This window comes from Lissotriton helveticus, chromosome 4_1, assembly GCF_964261635.1.
Source record: "Lissotriton helveticus chromosome 4_1, aLisHel1.1, whole genome shotgun sequence".
NCBI classification, from domain to species: Eukaryota; Metazoa; Chordata; class Amphibia; order Caudata; family Salamandridae; genus Lissotriton; species Lissotriton helveticus.
The window spans coordinates 2,106,203,557-2,106,229,598 of NC_136063.1; the positions used below are offsets into that span (position 1 = coordinate 2,106,203,557).

Here is a 26,042-nt window from a genome sequence, read left to right on the forward strand (position 1 = left end):
TGAAAGAGCACCTCTTATTACCCTTCACTTGCGGGGTCCTTTGACACCTGTTGCTTGGATTGATATTGCAGGGAAGGGTTGTAATGACCCTATTAGGGCTCCTTGCGAACTGCTAACCTCTCACTATAGAGAATTGGAGAGACGAGTATATCTTGGGAAGCAACGGCACAAGTACAGGGTATATTGTTGCCCAGCATGCTGCATGGTCATTACACAAATACCAACCCATTACAGACTAGGACCGTTCACAACAGCCGATGCAGAGCAAAATCATACGCATCAGTCCAGTATAGACTAAGGCAGGGGCGTGACACAAGCCCCCGCAGCCTCCGCGGTGCGGGGGGCACCAAGCTCCAGGAGGCCCCCTCAGCACAGCACTCTGGCTGCAGAGTTCCCGATTGAGCCCGGAGGGGCCCCTCCACATGCCTTGCAGGGAGGCCCCCTCAAGGTTCGTTACGCCAGTGGACTAAGGTGTTGGACAACAGCCTAAAACTTGTGCAGCACGGGTGCAGTAGGTATTGTCTGAGGCCGTTATTGTAGCTACAAGCAGTCACAACACACATGGGTGCCTGCTTGGGTTGCCGGACTCTGAGAAATAATTGAAAGGCATGTGCTATAAGTGAAGGTATGTACTATCACTGAGAGGCATATGCTATCACTGAAGGCCTGTGCTGTCACTGAAGTCATGTGCTATAAGTACAGGCACGTGCTATCACTGAAGCCATGTGCTATCACTGAAGGCCTGCGCTATCACTGAAGGGATGTGCTATAAGTGAAGGTATGTACTATCACTGAGAGGCATATGCTATCACTGAAGCCATGTGCTATCACTGAAGGGATGTGCTATAAGTGAAGGTATGTACTATCACTGAGAGGCATATGCTATCACTGAAGCCATGTGCTATCACTGAAGGGATGTGCTATAAGTGAAGGTATGTGTTATAACCGAAGGCATGTGCTATCACTGAAGGCCTGCGCTATCACTGAAGGCCTGCGCTATCACTAAAGGAATGTGCTATAAGTGAAGGTATGTACTATCAGTGAAGGCATGTGCTATAAGTGAAGCCATGTGCTATCACTGAAGCCATGTGCTATCACTTAAGGCATGTGCTATCACTGAAGGCATGTGCTATAAGTGAAGGTATGTACTATCAGTGAAGGCATGTGCTATAAGTGAAGCCATGTGCTATCACTGAAGCCATGTGCTATCACTTAAGGCATGCGCTATCACTGAAGGCCTGTGCTAGCACTAAAGGAATGTGCTATAAGTGAAGGCCTGCGCTATCACTGAAGGCCTGAGCTATCACTGAAGACATGTGCTATCCCTGAAGGCATGTACTATAACTTAGTGAAGGTATGTGTTATCATCGAAGGCATGTGCTATCACTGAAGGCATGTGCTATAAGTGAAGGTATGTACTACCGCTGAATGGATGTGCTATCACTGAAGGCATGTGGTATCACTGAAGGCATGTGCTATAAGTCAAAGCATGTGCTATCACTGAAGGCCTGCGCTATCACTGAAAGCCATGGGCTATGAGTGAAGGTATGTACTATCGCTGAAGGCATGTGCTATCAGTGAAAGGCCTGTACTATCACTAAAGGCATGCACTATCACTGAAAGCCATGTGCTAAAGTGAAGGTATGTACTACCCCTGAATGGATGTGCTATCACTGAAGGCCTGCACTATCACTGAAAGCCATGTGCTATAAGTGAAGGGATGTGCTATCACTGAAGCCATGTGCTATCCCTGAAGGAATGTGCTATCAGTGAAGGGATGTGCTATCACTGAAGCCATGTGCTATCACTGAAGGAATGTGCTATCAGTGAAGGCATGTGCTATCACTGAAAGGTATGTGCTATAAGTGAAGGTATGTGCTATAAGTGAAGGTATGTGCTATCACTGAAGGCATGTGCTATCACTGAAAGGTATGTGCTATAAGTGAAGGTATGTGCTATCACTGAAGGCCTGCACTATCACTGAAAGCCATGTGCTATAAGTGAAGGGATGTGCTATCACTGAAGCCATGTGCTATCACGTAAGGAATGTGCTATCAGTGAAGGGATGTGCTATCACTGAAGGCATGTGCTATCACTGAAGGCATGTGCTATGAGTGAAGGTATGTACTATCACTGAAAGCCATGTGCTATCACTGAAGGGATGTGCTATCAGTGAAGGCCTGCGCTATCACTGAAAGCTATGTGCTATGAGTGAAGGTATGTGCTATCGCTGAAGGCATGCACTATCACTGCTTGCATCCTTTGCAGTAGCAGCCCATGCAGCAGGAGGACATTTTGCATCAAAGTAACAGCCTTTTTCTTGTGCGTCCCAATGATTGTCCCCAGTGGTTTGGGTACTATGTACGGCTGCCAGGGGGCACTTTGAACCTACAGATATGCTAATGTAAAGTAGGGGTGTGCAGTGTTTTTCTTTTCCGAGCTTCCCATAATTCTCATGAATATAACCATACATTTCCAGCACCAACTAGCACTCAAAAGGAAATACTGCCAGTTTGCTAGAAAAAAGTGCAGCAAAATCAGGAAACTCTGTGAACGGATGGTCAGCTTATAATTGGGATCTACAAGGACTTTCTATGCATTACAAAGAAGTTCCCAAAAGCAGTGCCTTGCTAAACGGTGACAGGTTGGAGACATGTCTCCCAGCCTAACTCCTTGCTTTGTGGTATATCCAAAAATAAAGTGAAACTATTGGTTGCAGGACATTGCTGATGTATTTTATTTATGTAGTGGAACATTTTATAAAGAGTTTGCTCCACTCTGCAGCTATCTACGAGCCCTTCCAATAACCAGTCTCTTGCATATCATTGATAATCAGGTCCATGTGTTTAAGAGGATTGTGGCATCCATAGGAAGCCTTGAAGAAGCACGTTTTGACCTTCCTGCAGCTTGTCAGGGAGTCAGCTTCAGGCCGCGGGGGTGGCGGGAGGCGGGATACCAAAGGAGGGGTCCTTGGATGTGGGCGCATCTCCCACGGAGGGGCTTGGAAGTATTCTGGTTGGATGGCTACTCCCTTGTAAGACTGTGACCTTTCAACTCTGGTTGGCTAGTCTGGGGAGATGACCTTGAAGAGGTGGTTGACATGCCCATGATGTGCCTTAAACAGCAGCCATATGTAATGGGCAGTCAGGCGTTTGTCCAACACCTTATGTTATGCTATGATCACACGAACAGCGAACATGATCTAAGCTATCTCACTCTATCTCTACACATATATTTATGGACAAAACTATGAAAATATATAATTCATGTGTCTATATTTTCTATATATCCTGTGTGATAAGAGCTATAAGTGTCTATTGAGCAATTTCTTGCAATTTATGTGACTCTGAATAATACAGATTCTAATAGCGATAACAATAAAAAAGCGAGGTAAATAAATATATATTTTTTTATTATACGATTAAGCGGAAGAAATTACTTTTGTGCTATGGTGGTTACCATTAACAGTATCAGTTGAGCTCTGGGCGGCCTTCTCTGTCATTCATCCCAAAGTGAATGTCCAAAAATCTAAGATATTAAATACTTGGGGAAGAACAAGTGGAAACACTTGCCAGAAAGTAGAGTTTGATTCACTTGAACACTGAATCGTGAAGAATTGAAGATACGTCAAGCGGAACAAGGCAAAAAGAAGTTCAGAATAAAATTTTTGGAGTAAAAAAGAGTTTTTCCTCACTGAGGAGAACATCACGAGAACTTTGCACAAAAGTGTGTTCTTGTAAACGCAGGGCTGGCTGGCAGCGGAGCGCGCCCGGCCTGGCACGGAGCGGCTCACAGGTTCCTGCAGAGCCGGAGGAGGGGGCGCGGCGGAGGGATAGGCGTGCCCAGTTTTTTTTGGAAGAAGTAGTCCCTGGGTGGACTTGTGCGCTGGGAGGGCTGGCGGCCCCTGCAGAAGGCTATTGAGCAGGTCGGAGGCTCGGAGCGGCGCGGCGGCTCTCCCCTCCCGTGTGTGCCGGCGCAGCGGAGCCCCTGCCAGCCAAGGTGCCCCCCACCCCCATGCCCGGACCCCCGTGGCGGTAGCAGAGTCCCGGCGGCGCCTGTGCGTGCGGAGCGGAGCCCGGAGGAGAGAGGGGCGCCCCGGCGGGGATGGAGCGGAGCGGGAGCCGGGCGGCCCTGCTGCTGCTGCTGGCGGCCGTGCTGCTGCTGCGGGTGCAGCGGGCCACCTCTGCGGTGAGTGCCGGCGGGGCCGGCGGGCGCCCGGCCCCGGTATTTATAAACGGCCGTAACTCTAGAGGGGACGCGGGCTGGGTATAAATAGGGCGCCGGGTGGGCAGCTCTGGTGGGGGACCTGCCGGGTGCCGGAGGGGGAGAAGGAGCCTGTCCCCGGGTGTATGATGGGGGCAGGACCATGTCCCCGGGGTCTGATGGGGCCAGGACCATGTCCCCAGGTGCTGATGGGGCCAGGACCCTGTCCCCGGGGGTCTGGTGGGGCCAGGATCCTGTCCCCGGGGGTCTGGTGGGGGCAGGACCCTGTCCCCGGGGGTCTGGTGGGGGCAAGACCCTCTCCTCGGGGGTCTGGTGGGGGCAGGACCCTGTCCCCGGGGACTGATGAGGGCAGGATCTTGTCCCCGGAGTCTGGTAGGCAGGAGCGTCTCTCCTTGGGGTCTGATGGGGGCAGGACCCTCTCCCCGGGGGTCTGATGGGGGCAGGATCCTCTCCCCGGGGGTCTGATGGTAGCAGGACCCTCTCCCCGGGGGGGGGGGGGGGGGGGCTGATGGTAAGCAGGACCCTCTCCCCGGGGGTCTGATGGTAGCAGGACCCTCTCCCCGAGGGTCTGGTGGTGGCAGAACCCTCTCCCCGGGGGTCTGGTGGGGGCAGAGCCCCTCTGTCAGCCGCGTCTGAGCGTGCAGTGAGGCTGGATTCAGGGACCACCTGAAGGCGCTCGCAGTGCGCGCTCCGGCGCAGCCTCCAGGTGGGCTCTGGCAACTTTTATCTTTCCTTGGGGTGGGGGGAGAGAGTGGCTGTGCCGTCCGGATGCAGGAGACCCCCGTGGAGGTGGACCTGGGGCAGTCACTTCAAACACAGACGCACCCCTCTCGCCCGCGACGGTCTGCGCTCTCACGGGGGTCTCAGCCCCGGAGTGGGGTGCCCAGGGCGCGCCGCTGCCCGCGGAGCAGGAGCCCACTCCGGGTTCATAGAGGGGCGAGAATCCACCTTCTTATGAACTAGGAGCCCCACCCCCGGCCCCCAGGGTCGCTATGTGCTGGAGAGGAAGTACACTCTCTTTCGGGTGACCTCTCTCTTGATGTTGAACCCAGCCCAGCGTTGGCACACTCTTGTCTGAGGGCAAGAACCATCTCTCTATCTGGGCACAAGAAAAGTGCCTCCTCTCCCTGGTCTTTAAGCCCCCCTCCCCCTCTGTACGATGGGTGAAGATTCTGCGTATAGGAAACATAATTTCCACCAGACTGGATGTAGATTCTAGATGGTCGATAGGGTAACACATCGACAGGCTTGGTGCAGATTCTCGGTAGAAGAGATCCCATCTCCAGGCTTGGTGAAGATTCTTGGTACAGGAGATCCCATCTCCAGGCTTGGTAAAGATTATCGGAGCAGGAGATCCCATCTCCAGGCTCTGTGGTGATTCGTTGCACAGGAGACCCCATCTCCACCCTTGATGCTGATTCTTGGTACAGGAATTCCCATCTGCATGCTGGGTGAGGATTCTTCGTTTAGAAAACCCCCCGTGCCGGCTGTACGTTCAGGGTGTAGAACGTCCACACTTTACTCTAGATACATTCTGGGTATAGAAGCTCCCAACTCCATCCCTGGTATAGGAAATACCCACTTCACATTGGATCCACATTCTGGGTGGGGCTGGGAAATCCCCCCTCCACGCTGCTTACGAGTTATTGGTGCAGGACATCCCATTCCCATGGGTGAAGATTCTGTGTGACCCTTCTACACACTAGGTGCAGATCCTGGTCGAGTGTAGGAGACCCCGCCACCACGCTGGGTGAAGATTCTGTGTCGATCTTGGTGATCCCATCCACACACTAGGTGCAGATCCTGGGTGAGTGTAGGAGACCCCGCCTCCACGTTGGGTGAAGATTCTGTTTGACCCATCTACACACTAGGTGCAGATCCTGGGTGAGTGTAGGAAACCCCACCTCCACGCTGGGTGAAGATTCTGTGTGGATCTCGGTGATCCCATCCACACACTAGGTGCAGATCCTGGGTGAGTGTAAGAGACCCCACCTCCACGCTGGGTGAAGATTCTGTTTGACCCATCCACACACTAGGTGCAGATCCTGGGTGAGTGTAGGAGACCCCGCCACCACGTTGGGTGAAGATTCTGTTTGACCCATCTACACACTAGGTGCAGATCCTGGGTGAGTGTAGGAAACCCCACCTCCACGCTGGGTGAAGATTCTGTGTGGATCTCGGTGATCCCATCCACACACTAGGTGCAGATCCTGGGTGAGTGTAGGAGACCCCGCCTCCACGTTGGGTGAAGATTCTGTTTGACCCATCTACACACTAGGTGCAGATCCTGGGTGAGTGTAGGAAACCCCGCCTCCAAGCTGGGTGAAGATTCTGTGTGGATCTCGGTGATCCCATCTACCCACAAGGATCCTGGGTGAGTGTAAGAGACCCCACCTCCACGCTGGTGAAGATTCTGTGTGGATCTCGGTGATCCCATCTACCCACAAGGTGCAGATCCTGGGTGAGTGTAAGAGACCCCACCTCCACGCTGGGTGAAGATTCTGTTTGACCCATCTACAAACTAGGTGCAGATCCTGGGTGAGTGTAGGAAACCCCACCTCCACGCTGGGTGAAGATTCTGTGTGGATCTCGGTGATCCCATCTACACCCTAGGTGCAGATCCTGGGTGAGTGTAGGAGACCCCACCTCCACGTTGGGTGAAGATTCTGTGTGACCCATCTACCCACTAGGTGCAGATCCTGGGTGAGTGTAGGAGACCCCACCTCCACGCTGGGTGAAGATTCTGTGTGGTCTTGTTTCACTCCATCTCCACCCTAGGTGCAGATCCTGGGTGAGTGTAGGAGACCACATCCAGCGCTGGGTGAAGATTCTGTGTGGTCTTGTTTCACTCCATCTACACACTAGGTGCAGATCCTGGGTGAGTGTAGGAGACTACATTCCGCGCTGGGTGAAGATTCTGTTTGACCCATCAACACACTAGGTGCAGATCCTGGGTGAGTGTAGGATACCCCGTCTCCACGTTGGGTGAAGATTCTGCGTGGATCTTGGTGATACCATCTACCCACAAGGTGCAGATCCTGGGTGAGTGTAGGAGACCCCACCTCCACACTGGGTGAAGATTCTGTGTGGTCTTGTTTCACTCCATCTACACACTAGGTGCAGGTCCTGGGTGAGTGTAGGAGACCCCGCTTCCACGCTGGGTGAAGATTCTGTGTGGATCTTGGTGATACCATCTACCCACAAGGTGCAGATCCTGGGTGAGTGTAGGAGACCCCACTTCCACGCTGGGTGAAGATTCTGCGTGGATCTCGGTGATCCCATCTACACCCTAGGTGCAGATCCTGGGTGAGTGTAGGAGACCACTTCCCACGCTGGGTGAGGATTCTGTGTGGTCTTGTTTCACTCCATCTACACACTAGGTGCACATCCTGGGTGAGTGTAGGAAACCCCACTTCCACGCTGGGTGAAGATTCTGTGTGGATCTCGGTGATTCCATCTACACCCTAGGTGCAGATCCTGGGTGAGTGTAGGAGACCACTTCCCACGCTGGGTGAGGATTCTGTTTGACCCATCAACACACTAGGTGCAGATCCTGGGTGAGTGTAGGAAACCCCGCCTCCAAGTTGGGTGAAGATTCTGTGTGGATCTCGGTGATCCCATCTACCCACAAGGATCCTGGGTGAGTGTAAGAGACCCCACCTCCACGCTGGTGAAGATTCTGTGTGGATCTCGGTGATCCCATCTACCCACAAGGTGCAGATCCTGGGTGAGTGTAAGAGACCCCACCTCCACGCTGGGTGAAGATTCTGTTTGACCCATCCACACACTAGGTGCAGATCCTGGGTGAGTGTAAGAGACCCCACCTCCACGCTGGGTGAAGATTCTGTGTGGATCTCGGTGATCCCATCTACACCCTAGGTGCAGATCCTGGGTGAGTGTAGGAGACCCCACCTCCACGTTGGGTGAAGATTCTGTGTGACCCATCTACCCACTAGGTGCAGATCCTGGGTGAGTGTAGGAGACCCCACCTCCACGCTGGGTGAAGATTCTGTGTGACCCATCTACCCACTAGGTGCAGATCCTGGGTGAGTGTAGGAGACCCCACCTCCACGTTGGGTGAAGATTCTGTGTGACCCATCTACCCACTAGGTGCAGATCCTGGGTGAGTGTAGGAGACCCCACCTCCACGTTGGGTGAAGATTCTGTGTGACCCATCTACCCACTAGGTGCAGATCCTGGGTGAGTGTAGGAAACCCCACCTCCACGCTGGGTGAAGATTCTGTGTGGTCTTGTTTCACTCCATCTCCACCCTAGGTGCAGATCCTGGGTGAGTGTAGGAGACCACATCCAGCGCTGGGTGAAGATTCTGTGTGGTCTTGTTTCACTCCATCTACACACTAGGTGCAGATCCTGGGTGAGTGTAGGAGACTACATTCCGCGCTGGGTGAAGATTCTGTTTGACCCATCAACACACTAGGTGCAGATCCTGGGTGAGTGTAGGATACCCCGTCTCCACGTTGGGTGAAGATTCTGCGTGGATCTTGGTGATACCATCTACCCACAAGGTGCAGATCCTGGGTGAGTGTAGGAGACCCCACCTCCACACTGGGTGAAGATTCTGTGTGGTCTTGTTTCACTCCATCTACACACTAGGTGCAGATCCTGGGTGAGTGTAGGGAACCCCACCTCCACGCTGGGTGAAGATTCTGTGTGGTCTTGTTTCACTCCATCTCCACCCTAGGTGCAGATCCTGGGTGAGTGTAGGAGACCACATCCAGCGCTGGGTGAAGATTCTGTGTGGTCTTGTTTCACTCCATCTACACACTAGGTGCAGATCCTGGGTGAGTGTAGGAGACTACATTCCGCGCTGGGTGAAGATTCTGTTTGACCCATCAACACACTAGGTGCAGATCCTGGGTGAGTGTAGGATACCCCGTCTCCACGTTGGGTGAAGATTCTGCGTGGATCTTGGTGATACCATCTACCCACAAGGTGCAGATCCTGGGTGAGTGTAGGAGACCCCACCTCCACACTGGGTGAAGATTCTGTGTGGTCTTGTTTCACTCCATCTACACACTAGGTGCAGATCCTGGGTGAGTGTAGGGAACCCCACCTCCACGCTGGGTGAAGATTCTGTGTGGTCTTGTTTCACTCCATCTCCACCCTAGGTGCAGATCCTGGGTGAGTGTAGGAGACCACATCCAGCGCTGGGTGAAGATTCTGTTTGACCCATCAACACACTAGGTGCAGATCCTGGGTGAGTGTAGGATACCCCGTCTCCACGTTGGGTGAAGATTCTGCGTGGATCTTGGTGATACCATCTACCCACAAGGTGCAGATCCTGGGTGAGTGTAGGAGACCCCACCTCCACACTGGGTGAAGATTCTGTGTAGTCTTGTTTCACTCCATCTACACACTAGGTGCAGGTCCTGGGTGAGTGTAGGAGACCCCGCTTCCACGCTGGGTGAAGATTCTGTGTGGATCTTGGTGATACCATCTACCCACAAGGTGCAGATCCCGGGTGAGTGTAGGAGACCCCACCTCCACGTTGGGTGAAGATTCTGTGTGGATCTCGGTGAACCCATTTACACACTAGGTGCAGATTTTGGGTGAGTGTAGGAGAGGAGACCTCACCTCCACGCTGGGTGAAGATTGTGTGTGGATCTCGGTAATCCCATCCACTTATTAGGTGCAGATCCTGGCTTGGTGTCGGAGACCCCGCCTCCACGCTGGGAGGAGGAGCCTTGCTCCCGCTCTCCACAGATGCACGTGGTGATCCTCTAAAATGCCTTGCACAGTAGTGACCCGGTGTCCTCCCTAAGCGCGCGCTCCGTGTGTCACGGGCGCGTGGAGGGAGCATTGTCTTCGTCTCTCGTTCTTGCTCTAGTCCTGCCAGTGTCCTGCGTTGATTCACCCTCGGTGCAGCAGCCCCTCGCTCGCCCTTTTCCCACCTTCCAGGTTCAAGGACTCCTCCTTTCTGGCTTTTCCTCCTGGGTGCATAGACCCCCCTCCCCTTCACCATGGGTCTGACAGAGCCCCCTCCGGGGTGCAAGCCTCTTCCACTTCCAGGTGCCGTGTCCTGGCACAGCTCGCCCCCTCGCGGTTGGCCCTCCACCCTCCAAGGTGCATGGACAGCACTTCTACATTGAGGGTCTCGGCTCCTCGGGGGGAGGGGAGACCCGCCTACCCGGGGGCACCTCCGGGTGCAGGACAGCCCTCTTTAAATGGAATGCCCCATCCTACTACTCGATGAAGGGTCTTGTCTGCTCCTGAGTAAACCTGCGCCCACTGGGTGCCCTGCCACGTGCAGGAGAACCCCTGTAAGGTGGAAGGACCCCCTACTTCGAGATGTCCCCCCCCCCCGCTCGTCTACCTTGGGTGCCCTTCTGGTTGCAGGAGGACCCCCCCTAAGTTGGAATGACCGCTCCAGCTTTTAGATACAGCTGCTGCTGGGGTGATCTCCGCACTTTCCTTTCCAGGTGCAAGGGGTCCCCGTGTAAGGAGGAAGGACCCCCTGCTGCTGGATACAAGGTTCCGACTCCCATCTTATTCGTCCTTATTCTGTAGGGGGGCTAGGGGGAGGTGTCCAGGTGTTCTGATGCACGGGCCCCACCCCACTACTTCCAGATACAGGACCTGAGCTCCCCTTCTATGTTCCCTCTCTGTGTGTCCTTCCAGGGGCTGGAGTACCACCTGTGTGGTGGACGGGCCCCCTACTGCTAGGCACAGGGTCCCAGCTCCCCTCATGTTTGTACTGAACCGTTCATGCCACATCTCTTCCCTCAAGGAAGTTCTTTCACTAAAGGAAATTCGGTACTCCATGCCTATAGAAGTGCCTTCCAGTGTGTTCTTGTGTTGGGAGTGACTGCCACTTATTGCAGTATTATACCTCTATTTGTATCCAGTATTCTTATGTAACATGCACACCTGTCAGTCTTTCCTCTTGTGAGCTATCGTTTGCTACCTCATCTTGTACCTTGTTCACTGTTGTTACTTGCACAATTGTCACTTTTTCCTCATGTAAAGTTTGCTCTTGTACTATGCACACTTGTAATTTTCTCCTCATGTAACGTTACTGTTCCTATTATGAAGCACTCTGACACCTTCGGGTAAAGTCCGCGCTATATAAAAACAGCATAAATAAATAAATACTGTCTGTGCGCCCTTCCAGGAGCTGGAGTACCCCATGTGAGGCGGACAGACCCCTTACTTCTAGCTAAGCGTCAGAGCTCCTCCCGGGCGAAGCTCCGCCCCCTGGTTGCAGCGATGCCTCCCGGCTGCAGGACGTCCCCGCTGAGAGGCCCTGCTGAGGAATGTGCCTGGCTTCATCCGCGCGCAGACTCCGGGCTGCAGCTCCCGCCGCAGCCGGTGAGCATGCCCGGATCTGCCCCGCGCCTCCCCAGCTGCAGGGTCCCTGCCGCCCTGGGCGTGTGGCGGCCGTGGCCCCGGCCCCTCGGGTACCAGGAGTGGGACTGGCCGCCCCCAGGGGAGTTCACTCTCCCACTCCACGAGGGAACCGCAAAATAAGACACTGGTGCTTTTTAACCCCCCCTCACAAAAGTAATGGTTTCAGTTCGTCGCCCAATCTCTTGGAATGCATCGACGGTTTTAGATCTGAACAGGGGTGCATTGCACGAAATTTAATTATAGTCTTACTTTGTTCACAAATAATAAAATAAAATACGTTTTTACACGGGCTCTGGCTTGTGAAATGCAGCTCGTCTGTTCCTAAGTTACAGAGTCTGGATTTTCTTTTGACAGGGCTCTGTGTTCTCTCGAGCTTTCAATTCTTGTTTGTCAATGTGACTTTTTTTAGTATGAACAGTTTACCGCCTTATTGTGTTATGAATTCATTATTTTATGATACCTCAGCCGGTTTCGATGCCCGTTCCCCTGAACTGCCTTATGTAGAAATCTAGGAGCCCAGACACCGCGGCCGGGCAGGTGCCGGCGAGGTGCAGCTCAACATGAAATGTTCATTTAAATCCACCCGCTTGCATCGTGGAAATCTTTATTTCCCACTTCTGTGCGATAAACTCTGACTGCTCCGATGTGCAGGTTATTTCGCGCTGCCGCATCCTCCCCTCCCCAGCTGAAATCATCTCTACGATTGAAGACGTTTAGGTAACCTTAGTTCACGACTTTGTGCAGTTTTTGGGTTTCGCCTGCCGAAGGCTGCGCTCTGCGCAGCTCTTCAGCGCAGGTGAAATCCTATGTCGTCAATAAGGACTCCTGGAACGTCCCCCGGCTCTCATTGGTTAGCTCCATAAATGGAGGCTAGCCATTGGGTGCCGGATCTGTCCATCAAGGCTGGACCAGATTCGGGGGCGTTCCGGAGATTTTTTCCCAGGGCGGAGTTACGTTTTTTGCCGTTCCCTCCCCTTTCACTGAAAGTGAATTCAGATGCGCTGTCCATTCCCGCCCCCTCCGTGTGCCTTTCCGCCCCCCCCTCGCTGTCCTGTGCACGTTTCCCGCCGTCCGTGTCCTCTCCCGCCCCCTACCGCCGTCCGTGTCCTCTCCCGCCCCCTCCCGCCGTCCGTGTCCTCTCCCGCCCCCTCCCGCCGTCCGTGTCCTCTCCCGCCCCCTCCCGCCGTCCGTGTCCACTCCCGCCCCCTCCCGCCGTCCGTGCTTGTTGTCTTTTGTTTCCTCCCTCAGAGCTCCGTCCAATTACTTGTATCTTTATACTTCTGTGTCCACTCCCGCCCCCTCCCGCCCCCCGTGTCCACTCCCGCCCCCTCCCGCCGTCCGTGTTCACTCCCGCCCCCTCCCGCCCCCTGTGTCCTCGTAGGTGCTTGCCGGCCGCAGTGACGGATCTCTGCATAGGTCTACAGGCGCCGCTCGTGCAGATGGATCTCAGTGTGGTCGGATCTCTGCATGGATCTACAGGCGCAGGTCGGGCAGAGGGATCTCAGGTTGGACGGATCTCTGCATAGATCTACAGGCGCCGCTCGCGCAGACGGATCTCCGTCCGCTCCGCGTGCCCTGGCAGGCCGCGCCGTGGAGTGGCAGGGGCGGGCAGCCATGTGCCACTCCAGCAGTCATTCTGCATTCATACAAATTGACATATTTCTGCTCGGCTGATCAGGCCGGCGCGCGGCTATAATCTGGATCTATCCCCCCCCCCCTCTCAGCTCCCACCCCTCCCCCGCCCACCAGTTTATCATCCACTCAACGTCCCCTCAGCAGCAGCTGTGCGAGGAGCACCCCCGCCACTTATAATGGGATGTCCGCCTCCTGCAGAGACTGGGCGCGAGGGAAAGCGGGGTGCGGATTATAAATGGGTTCAGGGGCGTAGCTGTAATGCGTGCAGCAGGTGCAGTGACACCCGGGCCCAGGCGTGCGAGGGACCCAGTGCATTTCAAGTATGCCTCTCTAAGGGGGCGCGGGCAGGGGATGCTATCCCTGCTGGCATTGGGATTCAGGACACGCTTGCTACACCACTCACTGGATTGCTGGGGTGATGCCACCCCCGGGACATTTTCTACACGAGGCTGCCCCCTACACATACAGTGAGCCTGCAGGGCTCAGGGTGGCACCACAGGGCGGGCTCTCGCCAGCTGTTGCAGGCCGCGCGAATCTGAAAACCGCTGTGCGGTGTCCCAGCTGCTCTCCTCAGCCTGTACTTGCCGGCTGCGCCTATATTAACGTGCCTATACGCGCCTCTGTGCGCCGAAATGTTATCTTTCCCGCGCAGTCAGCCATTTCTGCTTAGGTTTCACTATTAATAGTTCAGCAGTACAGTATTTGGGATCAGCTGTGAAGGGAATCCTGTCTTAAATTAAGCCCTGCCTCCTCATTGGATAACAAGAGCGCTGCTGGGTGGTGATTATAATATCACATTCCACATACAGCGCTATGAGGCTGTAGGCCTTCAGTAAGCGCTCTGTATGGGGTGACTTACACCCTACTGCACGTAATGAAAACACTGCAAGACACTGTGGAGCTCCATAACCGAGTAGGGTCATAGGGCAGACACTCGCATGACTCCTAATGTTCACTCTACGCACAATGGGGGGTACTTTGCTTCATATAATAGATAGTCGTGTGATGAGCTCCTATCCTTTCCCTACATTTCTACATTTGTAGGGACATTTAAACTCACGAGCTGTTTCTATGTATAAACAAATCTGGAAGTCAATTACACAGAAACTAGGTACTGAGCATGTTTTTGTCAATGATTTTTACATCTGGACACAATATCTGCACGTGTTTTGCAGCTGTTTTGGTCCCGTTACTAAACCATCCACACTTTAACAAAGGCGAAACCATTGCATTGTAAATGCTTGTTTCAGCCTGCATTTCCCAGACTTCTACTAATTTAAACCCGGTTTTCAGCTCTTGGCAGATGACATCCGGCTGCTCCTTTTCTTGCTTTGGGGTGTAACTGTGCAATTTATTCTAGCCAACGAATTCGCTGGGGTCGTGGCCTACAACACAAAAGGGCAATATTTGTGTTTTTTTCTGATAATATGTATTTATTTATTGCGGTGGTTTTATCTAGCGCTGACATGTCACCTTCGAAGCACATCAACATCATTTGGTCTTAGTGTTGCTACATTTGATTCAGTAACAACAACATTGGTAAGGGTTACACCTTCTTATTTTTCTTGTGATTAATGATTTACGACGCCAGACGTTGCATATGGTTTGCTTGGCGGGGTTTGGTGGCCACATAGTGTGTACTTACTCTCTCCCTTCTTCAACTGTCCCTGTTTTCGTTCACTCTGTTATTTTCGACACCTGGAACAAAGTGCTTAATTTGAACCAGTGTTTCTGGTGCTGGGCTCCAGCACTGAATTTTCAACACTGGCACTTATAACAGTCTGCCACGTGGTGGCGCTGTTTGTCTAATTTAGGGATGAGCCCAACAGTTGTTTAATATTTCAATATACATTAGAAAATAACTAATATCTGCCGTCCAAGCCATTATTATAGCTTTGGGGGCCTGGATTACTCTGAATTAGTGCAAGCTGCAGTGTCTTCCCCACCAGGGCATTGGCGTTTATGTTTTTTTTTTAATACAAATTAAGCGCTGCAGCCTAGCCCTCTCACCCCACGGGTATATTCTTACCATAACTGCCTTAATCTCACTGGAAAACCAGCAGCTAGTCCTGCGAGCCTTTCTCTGACTCCCCACTGACCCCAGCTCCATACTCACTCAGTGTCGGGTTTGGCACCTTCGCTGCGGCGGCTATTCCGCCGCAGCGCTAAAGGGGTGGGGGGCCGCGCGGCGCTCACACGCTGGTGACGGAACCGCTCCGTCACCAGCCTTGGGGGAGCTGTGCTGATGACGGAGCGGTTCCGTCATGGCCCCGTCTGCTCAATAGAACGCGCCGCGCAGGCGCGTCGGGCAGGCCATGACGGACCCGCTCCGTCATCAGTACAGCGCCACTGCGGCTGATGACGGAGCGGTTCCGTCATCAGCGTCAAAAAGGTTATTGAAGTGTAATTATGTATGCATGTGTGAGTGCTCGTCTCTCTCAAACACACCTATCCCCCACATCCACCCAACACCATCCATGACCCACAACTTAACTCTTATGGTGTATGTTGAGAAGCATGCCAGTTTCTGTGTCTTTTTGAAATTATATAGCTGCTATGTAGTGCGTAATATGTAAATACATAAAATGAATACAAAAAAATCTTTAGGGCAGGGGTCAAAAGTTATTTTCAAAGGAGTCCACCGACGACCCTGCTTAGTCCAAACCCTGGTAATACCTCACGCCTGTTTCTCCTACAAGGCCTCTATCCCTCTCTTGCAGGTTCCTGTGTCCCTTGCTTTGTCACTGTTTCCCCATAGCTGTCTTCCTCCTCCTGTCTCCCTTTTCTGCCTTTCTGTCTCTTGATCCTAGTCAAAGTCTGATGAAAACTAAGACCTGTCACGCACCATCTGCAAGCACCTGCACAAATTAAGCCCCTCCTAGGGTAAATATATAAGGGGTGACCAGTGTCATCTACGGTGTTCATTTCGAGCCTGATCTAATTCGGGGTGGGGCCCATGCTTGCGTGTACTGCCGCAGCCTGGCTTCTCGGCGCTGTATTGCGTATGCGTGATGGTGCAGCAGGAGGTCTGAGCGCCATTCTGGATCAGCCAAGGTGCCACACGTCGGCTCCAAGGCTCAGGTGGGTGTTTTTCCAGTTTCCACAAAGAATGTGTCGCAGTGCTGGCTCGCAGGACAACGGCCGTGAAAGCCTCTTAGCTGTGAGGAATGCTGCACCTCTGGCCCTCACCGTGGAGGGTGTAGTGAGCCACCCGGCCGCTGCAATACTTAATATCGCATTCAACTCCCTGGGCCGGGCTCGGACTGGGGAGTATTTAATAAAGGGTGACGCCAGCGCACGTGGCTGACGGCACGAACAGAGCATCTGTGTAGATGTCCCTTATTGCCACTCTGCCGTCAGTAGTTAGGCCTACCACATCCCAATCCCTAGAAGACTGTTGCAGACCCCACCGCAGGTCCCAGGGAATGCCCTTGATTGTTACCCTAGGTTATAAGTGCTCACACATACCTGGAGTATCATATTGGCGACGAGGTGAGAGCGAGCCCCGCGGGCGGCCACGTGACTGGTGCGTAGGCTGGCCTTTGCCTTCAGTGGGGCTAGTGGGTTCTGCAGGAGGGCGGAGATTGTGGTGGACGCCTAGCTGGTGGCGGAGGCACCGGTGCACACAAAGAAGTACAGAGAGGTGGGCGGCGCTTGGGCCTGCTTGGGAAAGGGGAGGCGTGGCTTGGTGAGACCGGAGTGTCGCGAGACATCGGCTCCTGATTGATCCTGCGACGTGGTGGGTAGCGCCTGGCGGGGATGCCTGATTCACCATGAAGGAAGGCTGCCCCGAGTTCGGGGGCGGCGGGAGGACGGCCGAGTTGCGTGGCCGCGAAGTCCCTCCCGGAGTTCAGTCAGCTTGCGGACCCCGCGTCAGCAGCTCTGCGCTGGAAGAAGTGGCTGGGGCAGCTAGAAAACTACTTTGTCGCCACCCGAGAGACTGACAATGAGGTGAAAAGATTGTTGATGCTGTTGATGGGTGGCGATAAGTTTTATGAGCTGTTCCAAGACCTGCTTGACACGGGTGAAAGTGACGACTATGAGAAGGCGGTCCGGGCCTTGAACCGCCATTTTGATCCGCAGGTTAACCCGGACTTTGAACATTTTAAGTTGAGGCAGGCGAAGCAACATGCTGATGAACCGATCAATATGTTTTTCGCGAGACTGCGGAAGTTGGCCAGCACGTGTGTGGGGGTCGATCGGGCCTTTGAGACACAGGCCCTGCGGATTGCGGGGTGCAAGTCCATAGAGCTGCGCAAACTGATGTTACGCCAGCCGGGGATTACTTTGGACGAAATACTAATCTTGGGAAGATCGCATGAGCTGGCGGATGTGAGCGCAGGCGAGATGGAGGTGGCGTTGGCGAAGAAGTCAGCTGGAGCTCAACCGGTGTTCCCGACGCCTATCAAGGAAGAGAGGGTCAAGGCCCTCAAAAAGTCATATGGCCCAGGGGCTGGAGCGGGTGCCAAACAGGAAGAGAGGCGCCAGAGGTGTGAATGTCGAAACTGTGGCATGGGGGCGCATGCCCAAAGAGTGTGCCTCAAATGCAATAAATATGAACATTTCGCAAAAGTGTGCCAGAGTGGAACACAGCAGGGGGGAAGTAGGCCCCCAGGACAGAGACTCATGAAATTAGCTAAGAACATGCAGGAAGAGGAAGATGGGGATAGCCGCGGTCAGCCGTCGTCAGCGACTGAGGATGAGGAGGACAATGTATTTGTCATCTCACACATCAGGGGGGTGAACACCCCCAAGAGACCGCCATCTACATGCCAAGTGTGGATAGAGGAGTCGTGTGTACGGGCATTGATTGACACTGGGGCGTCCGTGAACATACTTGACGCTGATCAATACCGGAGGCTTAACCCGAGGCCGCGGTTAATGCCGACTACAGCCAAAATCCTCACATACGGCTGAAGTACTCCGATTCCACTGCAGGGCGCCATCGATGCAAAAGTGAAATATAAGGACAGAGTCACTGCCACGCGGTTCTATGTCACCTGCGATCAGGCCGGCTCATTACTAAGGTGCCACACGGCCGAGGATCTGGGGCTTGTGATGTTTGCGAAGTACATACACCAATCACAGGCGGACAGGATTCTCAGAGAATTCCCGGAGCTGTGAAGAAGGCACTGCTGAAGGGTGCAACTGTATCATACTTTTGTCCGGGAGCGGCCACGGAGCTGATCGTGGATGCTAGCCCGGTGGGGCTTGGAGCGGGGCTCTTACAGAGGACAGACCAGGATAAGTGGGTGCCCATTGCGTATGCCAGCCGAGCGCTCACCGCCATGGAGACTCACTATGCGCAGATCGCGAGGTAAGCTTTGGCCATCCGGTGGCCGTGTCAAGACTTTAACATCTACTTGTGTGGACACACGTTCACTGTAGTGACGGACCACAAGCCGCTGGTGCCCCTCTTTGCAGGAACGGCGAGGAATTGGTCTCCGCGAATTGAGAGATGGGCTGTGCAGATTCAGCAATACCGGTTCGAGGTGGTGTACCGCCCAGGAGCGAGCGGCTGACTATCTATCACAACACCCTCTGGCTCTGAGTGGAGTCCAGGGGCCGGAGGTGGATGAAGGAGCTGAGATATTTGTGAGGCTACTGCTAGAAGAGGCCCGCCCCAAGCTCTGCCTCTAGAAGACACCCGGAAGGCGTCGTTGCAAGATGAGTGCTTACAGGCGGTAGCCCGGACTTTACGTGACCATTAGTGGAAGTGGTTCCTCAGTGGAAATGACAGAAGATCGTCCGATAGCAAGGAGAACTGGGAGAGCTTGTGGAAGTGCCAAGAAGAGCTGAGTGCCGCGGAAGACGGCGTAATCTTGAGGGGCCAGCGCATCGTAATACCTGCCTCACTAAGAGGCCGGACGATGGATCTGGCGCACCAGGGACACCAGGAGGTCGAGAAGACCAAAGCCCGCTTGCGAGCAAAAGTGTGGTTCCCTGGCGTGGATCGGCTTGTGGAGCACAAAGTACGGAAGTGCCATGCATGCCTGATAATGGAGGCTGACTCGCCAGAAGTGCCGTTCATGACGAAAGGTCCGAGTAGGTCACCTTCGGCGAGAGTAAGTTTGGATTATGGGAGCTTTACGGATGGGAGGCAAATGGTGGTGTTGGTGGACAGCCATTCAAAGTTCCCGGTGGTGGAAGTAGTTGCATCCACGGCTTTTGAATGTCTTCAGTCGGAGCTGGAAAAGACTTTTGCCTTGCTGCGACTGCCAGAGGAGATCCGAACAGACAATGGGCCGCCATTCCAAGGACAGGAATTCCGTGATTTCCTCGACCAGCATGGTATATGGCATCGGAAAATAACACCCCAGTGGTCTCAAGCCAACAGAGACGTAGAGCGTTTCATGAGGACACTAAATAAAGCCCTACGGATTGGAGTGGCTCATGGTAGCCATCTGGAGACCTGCTTGCACCAGTTTTTGAGAGCCTACTGTCAAACGCCTCACTGCACGACCATATGTGCCCCCCACAGTCTTTTGCTAAGAAAAGCTGTGCGTGATGGAATACCCAGCAGTGAAGTATGGACCCCTGTGGTTATGAATGTCGAGCAGTCCCAGGCCTGCCACCAAAGCAACAGTGACTGGGCCAGCAAGAAAAGAGGGGCTCGGCTGGCCGACATCCAGGTGGGAGACTATGTGGTGGGAAAAGATCGACACCTAGGGTCAAAGTTCCGCACACCCTTCAAGCGTGACCTATGGAAAGTGGTGCGGATCAAAGGTACTTTGGTGGTTGCGGAGAAGGGACATCAACGTATAGCCCGTAATATTTTGTGGTTCAAGAAGGCTCCCAGTTCTAGTGAGGCAGTTGTGGAGCCCAAAATGGAGGTGTGGGAAGAAGGAGATGCCGAAGTGCCAAGGGAAGGAAGCCCGTCAGTCAGTACTACCCCCGAAAGACGGAGAGAGGTGGTCGAAAGAAATGATTCTGACCAGAGTCGTGACAGCAACCACAGGGGTGCCGAGCACGAAGATCGGAGTAGGCACCCGCATGATGGGCTAAGTAACAATCCAGCGCCGAGCACCTGGCTGCAAGACTTTGTGTGTTATGAGGAAGGCCGTCCAAGTTCTATACTGGGGGACCGGTTCAGGTAGTGGTTTCCGTCAGCTGACAGAGTGACATTGTGTTTAATTGTTTGTTCCAAGTTCTTAGGTTGGATGGGATGTAGTGAGCCACCTGGCCACTGCAATTCTTTGTATCGCATTCAAATCCCTGGGACGGACTCGGACCGGGGAGTATTTAATAAAGGGTGACGTCAGCGCATGTGGCTGACGGCACGAACAGAGCATCTGTGTAGACGTCCCTTATTGCCGCTCTGCCGTCAGTAGTTAGGCCTACCACATCCCTATCCCTAGAAGACGGTTGCAGACCCGACCGCAGGTCCCAGGGAATGCCCTTGGTTGTTACCCTAGGTTACAAGTGCTCACACATACCTGGAGTATCACAGAGGGGTAAGAACTGGGAGAGCAGTGGTCTGTGAGTGGCCAGTAGAATAAAATGGCGTCACAGTGACTGCTCAAGAAGTACACACACTACTGCACGGAAGGAATCCCTTCACGGCAGACTCCAAAGATACCCCGAGATTTTTTTAATACTTACCACAGCCTCTGCGCCAGGATTGTTGTTAGTCCTACACAGCACGTGTGCAGGTCTCGCGAGCCATGCACTTCCCGATAGAAGCCTGTCCTTCGAAGCGCAGTGCGGCCTGAGAGTGACCATCAGAAGACAGAGGTGTGCCCTCAAGTTTTACACATGCCCTCAAACTGGAATTACCACCCCCCCTCCTCCAAGCATGCTGAGCAAAGACAGGTCTACATGCCGAGATGAATGTATGGCTTCCCTTACCCCACTCGCACTGAAGATCTGTCTGTCCCTATTGAGATGCCCAGGGCTCGAGTTGGGGTACCACGCGGGTAGACGGTGTCCCCCCACTTATTTTACCAGGGGGGCACCGTCCCCCCTGCCAAATAGCTGGACTTCACTCTTTGGCCTCTCTGGGACGAGGAGCTCTGCACTTTTCAAGGTGTCACTTCCTGTCGTGAGGTCACTTCCGGTGACAGCGTCCCCCCAATTCTTTTTTTACGACTTGTGCCCTGGAGATTCCCTCCACGGTGATAACACCATACTAACAAGCACTGACAAAGCCAACAGGTCTCACCTTTCTGATCTGTTGGCCTTGCCAATGCTTTTTACTGATGCTATACAGCATACACGTATACAGTCATGGAAGTCTGCCTTTCCCGCTCTAGCATTCTCATGCAAAAATATAAAACATTTGCTGAGCAGAGCACGTTTAATTATGTTAAACGCCCAACTATTTCATTACATGTTTAGAGGCTTGAATTTCCTCGGTCTGTGCTATTTATTTTAATGTCACGTTTTGCTTTTTTGCATGTTAATGCATGTAGGCTGAGTTATTTTGAAAAGTTGATAGTGCCACTCAAGTTCGCCTCGGGCCCCCACAAGACCTTTAAGTCTTGCCCCTGGAGGTACCACGGCCTTTGGAGCGTACTAACAGGCGCACTCCTCTTCTGTGGCTCAACAACCAATTTAATTTTTTTTTGTGTATTGTGATATCACGTTGTCACTTACCTTGGAGCCACTCACTATAAATTAATTGCACTTCGTCACAGTGCGCCACCTTTGCTGTTCACTTTTCTCACTTGCATCGCCACCTTCACCACAATCACTTTCAAGCACCAAGTGTTCTATGGTTGTCTTCAATTTATTTATGCAGTGCTGTTTCTAACTGTATATTCTACGACCATAACTTATGTTACAATATAAAGATGATTAACTATCTTTTTTCAAAGTAATGTGGTTTCTCCTTCTTTCCTTGTGAGTAATGCTATATGCATACACTACTAATTGCCTACACATCCTTACCAATCAGGACATTGTTTCTTAATGTATCCACACTAAGGGCGCGATTACGAGTTTGGCGGTGCTGGAGTGGGACTGCCCCGCCGCTGCACTGCCCCGCCGCTGCATTGCCAAACCTGTCTGCCCACCAAATTACGACTTCTTTTTGTCACTGGCGGGCGGTTGTTAGGCGTTCCCACGGCGGTGCCTATGAAATAGGCGCCGTAATGGGAAAGTCAAAGAAAGTACCTGACGGCATGGAGTGGTACTGGGGTGCATGCACCAAGGGTGCATATGTGCTCTCCTGCATTCACTCCCTGGCCCTGAGACAACAGGGGGCACTGTAGGGCACCCTTTGTTTCCTCTCCACCACTGTTTTCATGGAGGAGGAACTGCAATGAAAACCACAGTGCAGTCCCGCCAAGCATATTGTGGCCTCAAGACCGCCACACAACTGCCAGGGGTTGCAGTGGTGCAATGATGGTCTGACTGCCTCGTTGTAATAGGGCGGTCAGAAGACCGCCATTGCCACGCCCCGCGAGTCTGGCTGTCCGTGGACCACCAAGCTTGCAATCAGGCCCTAAGTGTGTTGCTGAGCCTGCCAGTGCACAGATACCACCGTAATTGATGAAAGTCTTTGTGCACAGTGCTCATCCGTACTCCATGTGGCGCTGAGTCCGCCACTGCACAGACACCACTGTACATGAATAAAGTCTGTGTGCACAGTGCTTATCCACACTGCAGATGGTGCTGAGCCCGGCACTGCACAGACACCACTGTACATGAATAAAGTCTGTGTGCACAGTGCTCACCACACTGCGTGTGGCGCTGAGCCTCGCACTGCACAGACACCACTGTACATGATGAAAGTCTGTGTGCACAGTGCTCATCCGCACTTCGTGTGGTGCTGAGCCCGGCACTGCACAGACACCACTGTACATGAATAAAGTCTTTGTGCACAGTGCTCATCCGCACTTCGTGTGGTGCTGAGCCCGGCACTGCACAGACACCACTGTACATGATGAAAGTCTGTGTGCACAGTGCTTATCCACACTGCACATGGCGCTGAGCCCGCCACTGCACAGACACCACTGCACGTGATGAAAGTCTGTGTGCACAGTGCGCATCCACACTGTACATGGCGCTGAGCCCGCCACTGCACGGACACCACTGCACGTGATGAAAGTCTTTGTGCACAGTGCTCACCCACACTGCACATGTTGCTGAGCCCGGCAGTGCACAGACACCACTGTACATGATGAAAGTCTTTGTGCACAGTGCTCACCCACACTGCACGTGGTGCTGAGCCCGCCACTGCACAGACACCACTGTACATGATGAAAGTCTGTGTGCACAGTGCTCATCCACACTGCACATGGCACTGAGCCCGCCACTGCACAAACACCACTGCACATGATGAAAGTCTGTGTGCACAGTGCTCATCCACACTGCACATGGCGCTGAGCCCGCCACTGCACGGACACCACTGCACGTGATGAAAGTCTTTGTGCACAGTGCTCACCCACACTGCACATGTTGCTGAGCCCGGCACTGCACAGACACCACTGTACATGATGAAAGTCTTTGTGCACAGTGCTCACCCACACTGCACATGGTGCTGAGCCCGGCACTGCACAGACACCACTGTACATGATGAAAGTCTTTGTGCACAGTGCTCACCCACACTGCACATGTTGCTGAGCCCGGCACTGCACAGACACCACTGTACATGATGAAAGTCTTTGTGCACAGTGCTCACCCACACTGCACATGGTGCTGAGCCCGGCACTGCACAGACACCACTGTACATGATGAAAGTCTCTGTGCACAGTGCTCACCCACACTGCACATGGTGCTGAGTCCGCCACTGCACGGACACCACTGCACGTGATGAAAGTCTTTGTCCACAGTGCCCACCCACACTGCACATGTTGCTGAGCCCGGCACTGCACAGACACCACTGTACATGATGAAAGTCTTTGTGCACAGTGCTCACACACACTGCACGTGGTGCTGAGCCCGGCACTGCACAGACACCACTGTACATGATGAAAGTCTGTGTGCACAGTGCTCATCCACACTGCACATGGCACTGAGGCCGCCACTGCACAGACACCACTGCACGTGATGAAAGTCTTTGTGCACAGTGCTCACCCACACTGCACATGGTGCTGAGCCCGGCACTGCACATACACCACTGTACATGATGAAAGTCTCGGTGCACAGTGCTCACCCACACTGCACATGGTGCTGAGTCCGCCACTGCACGGACACCACTGCACATGATGAAAGTCTGTGTGCACAGTGCTCACCCACACTGCGCATGGTGCTGAGCCCGGCACTGCACAGACACCGTACTAGATGGTGTTGGCGCGCTGCGATGCTAATCCACCAGCTTCAGTCAGCTTTCCTTAGCAGCCATCGGGGGGTCTGGAATGGCATTTCCCAGGCCGAGGGGCGGCATTGGATGAAGTTACTATAGAAACACTGTCTTTATTTCTAATATCCTGCCTTCTCCGCACCGCCGGAAAATGAAATTAGCGAATACGTTTTATTCAAATCATGTGTCTAGCGCTCGAGTAAACTGTACCAAAAGGAGAGAACATGGATGGGGTCCCCAAATGCTATATTTGTTTAAGAGATTGCAAACTTTCTTGTTAAATACTCTTTTGTGTTTTTGAACAGCAAAGCAGCCTTCCAGATCTTAAAAGTTTTATGCAACACAAAGCTCATTAGATGTGGAACACTTCACGTGTAACAGATATATACTGTGATTTTAATTTACGCCAGTTGGTTATGGTGTTTTGGCATCCTGCCTTATAACACATACAACATTACTGTGTATATTTCCGGCTTGAGGGTGAATAATGCAACATCTTTTATGTGAATGAAATGTCATCAGCATTACTTGCTGCACATTGCAAAGTAACTATACCAGGGAGAGCATTCAGTTCTCAGAGAGCTGAAGTGATGCTTTATGCGCTGGGTTAACCAATCAAAGTAAAAAACAAGGGGTTAAGAGCTTATGGCATGGGGAATGTAGAAGGAATTCATGGAGCTAGAAGAAATGGTCATGGGACTTTGGAAAAACTTTTTATATCCTATCTGCCTCAGCAGCAGGGGAGTGGGGTGCCTCATGCCCACAGGTTCAGAGCAATTTTGAAATACTGGTGAATAAGTAGGACTTCACTTGGAGATTAAGTTGAGGTGTTGCAAAGAAGAGGACACAAATATGTGTTTACTTTAAAAAACATAGGTTAAAGTGAAGTTATAGTTCTTAACAATGACACTTTAATCTGTGGTTTTGTCAGTGTTTTTTTTAACGTAAAGTAATATTTTATTACCTTACCTAACTAGGGCTATCCCATGTCAACCAATGCCTTTGGCTGTGCAAAGTGTGGGGCTGGCTGAAGCCTAAGCCCTGCTCCTACCCACAGCGGGTGGAGAACTCCCCACCACACACTCCCTTTGCCTCTGGCCAGGACCTGCACCCAGTGCTTCCTTTAAGCCACTAGTTGCTGTTGGGGGGGCCAACAGCAAACATTTTGTGGACCAAGTTCACAGTTTTCCTTTTTTTACTGATTTTTACTGATAAATGCAGACAGAAAATAATGGGCTACTTACAAATCTAAATGGAAATTTGTATATTTCCGCATCATACATATACAGAGAGCAAAAGAGTGAAAAACACATGAAAGGAAAAACGGAGGAAGAGAAAGTCGGAAGAAACATCACAAAGGGAGTAGCAGAAAGCAGGAACCTGCAGTGAGTGATAGTAAGGAGCAGGGAGTGTCTGGTAAATGTAAATCCAGTACTTGTATAGCACACGAATCACCCCAAAGGGGTATCTTGGCACTGGGGGCCGTTGGAAGATTAAGCGAGCTATTGCCCAGAGTCGTATGGTGCTGGGCAGACCCCTGCCGCCGGAGCCAGAGATCGAACCGTGATTC

At 52.8% G+C, this 26,042-nt stretch overlaps 1 protein-coding gene across 1 annotated transcript in view; it reads left to right on the forward strand.

Moving 5' to 3' along the window:
* The first annotated feature begins 3,888 nt into the window (after window positions 1-3,888).
* The window catches only part of COL4A5 (collagen type IV alpha 5 chain), a 433,650-nt gene continuing 411,496 nt past the window's right edge, over window positions 3,889-26,042 (forward strand). Inside the window, exon 1 of the mRNA XM_078688785.1 lies at window positions 3,889-4,188. Within this exon, the coding sequence (XP_078544911.1) occupies window positions 4,105-4,188 (84 nt within the window). The 5' untranslated portion in view covers window positions 3,889-4,104. The remainder of the gene's footprint in view (window positions 4,189-26,042) is intronic.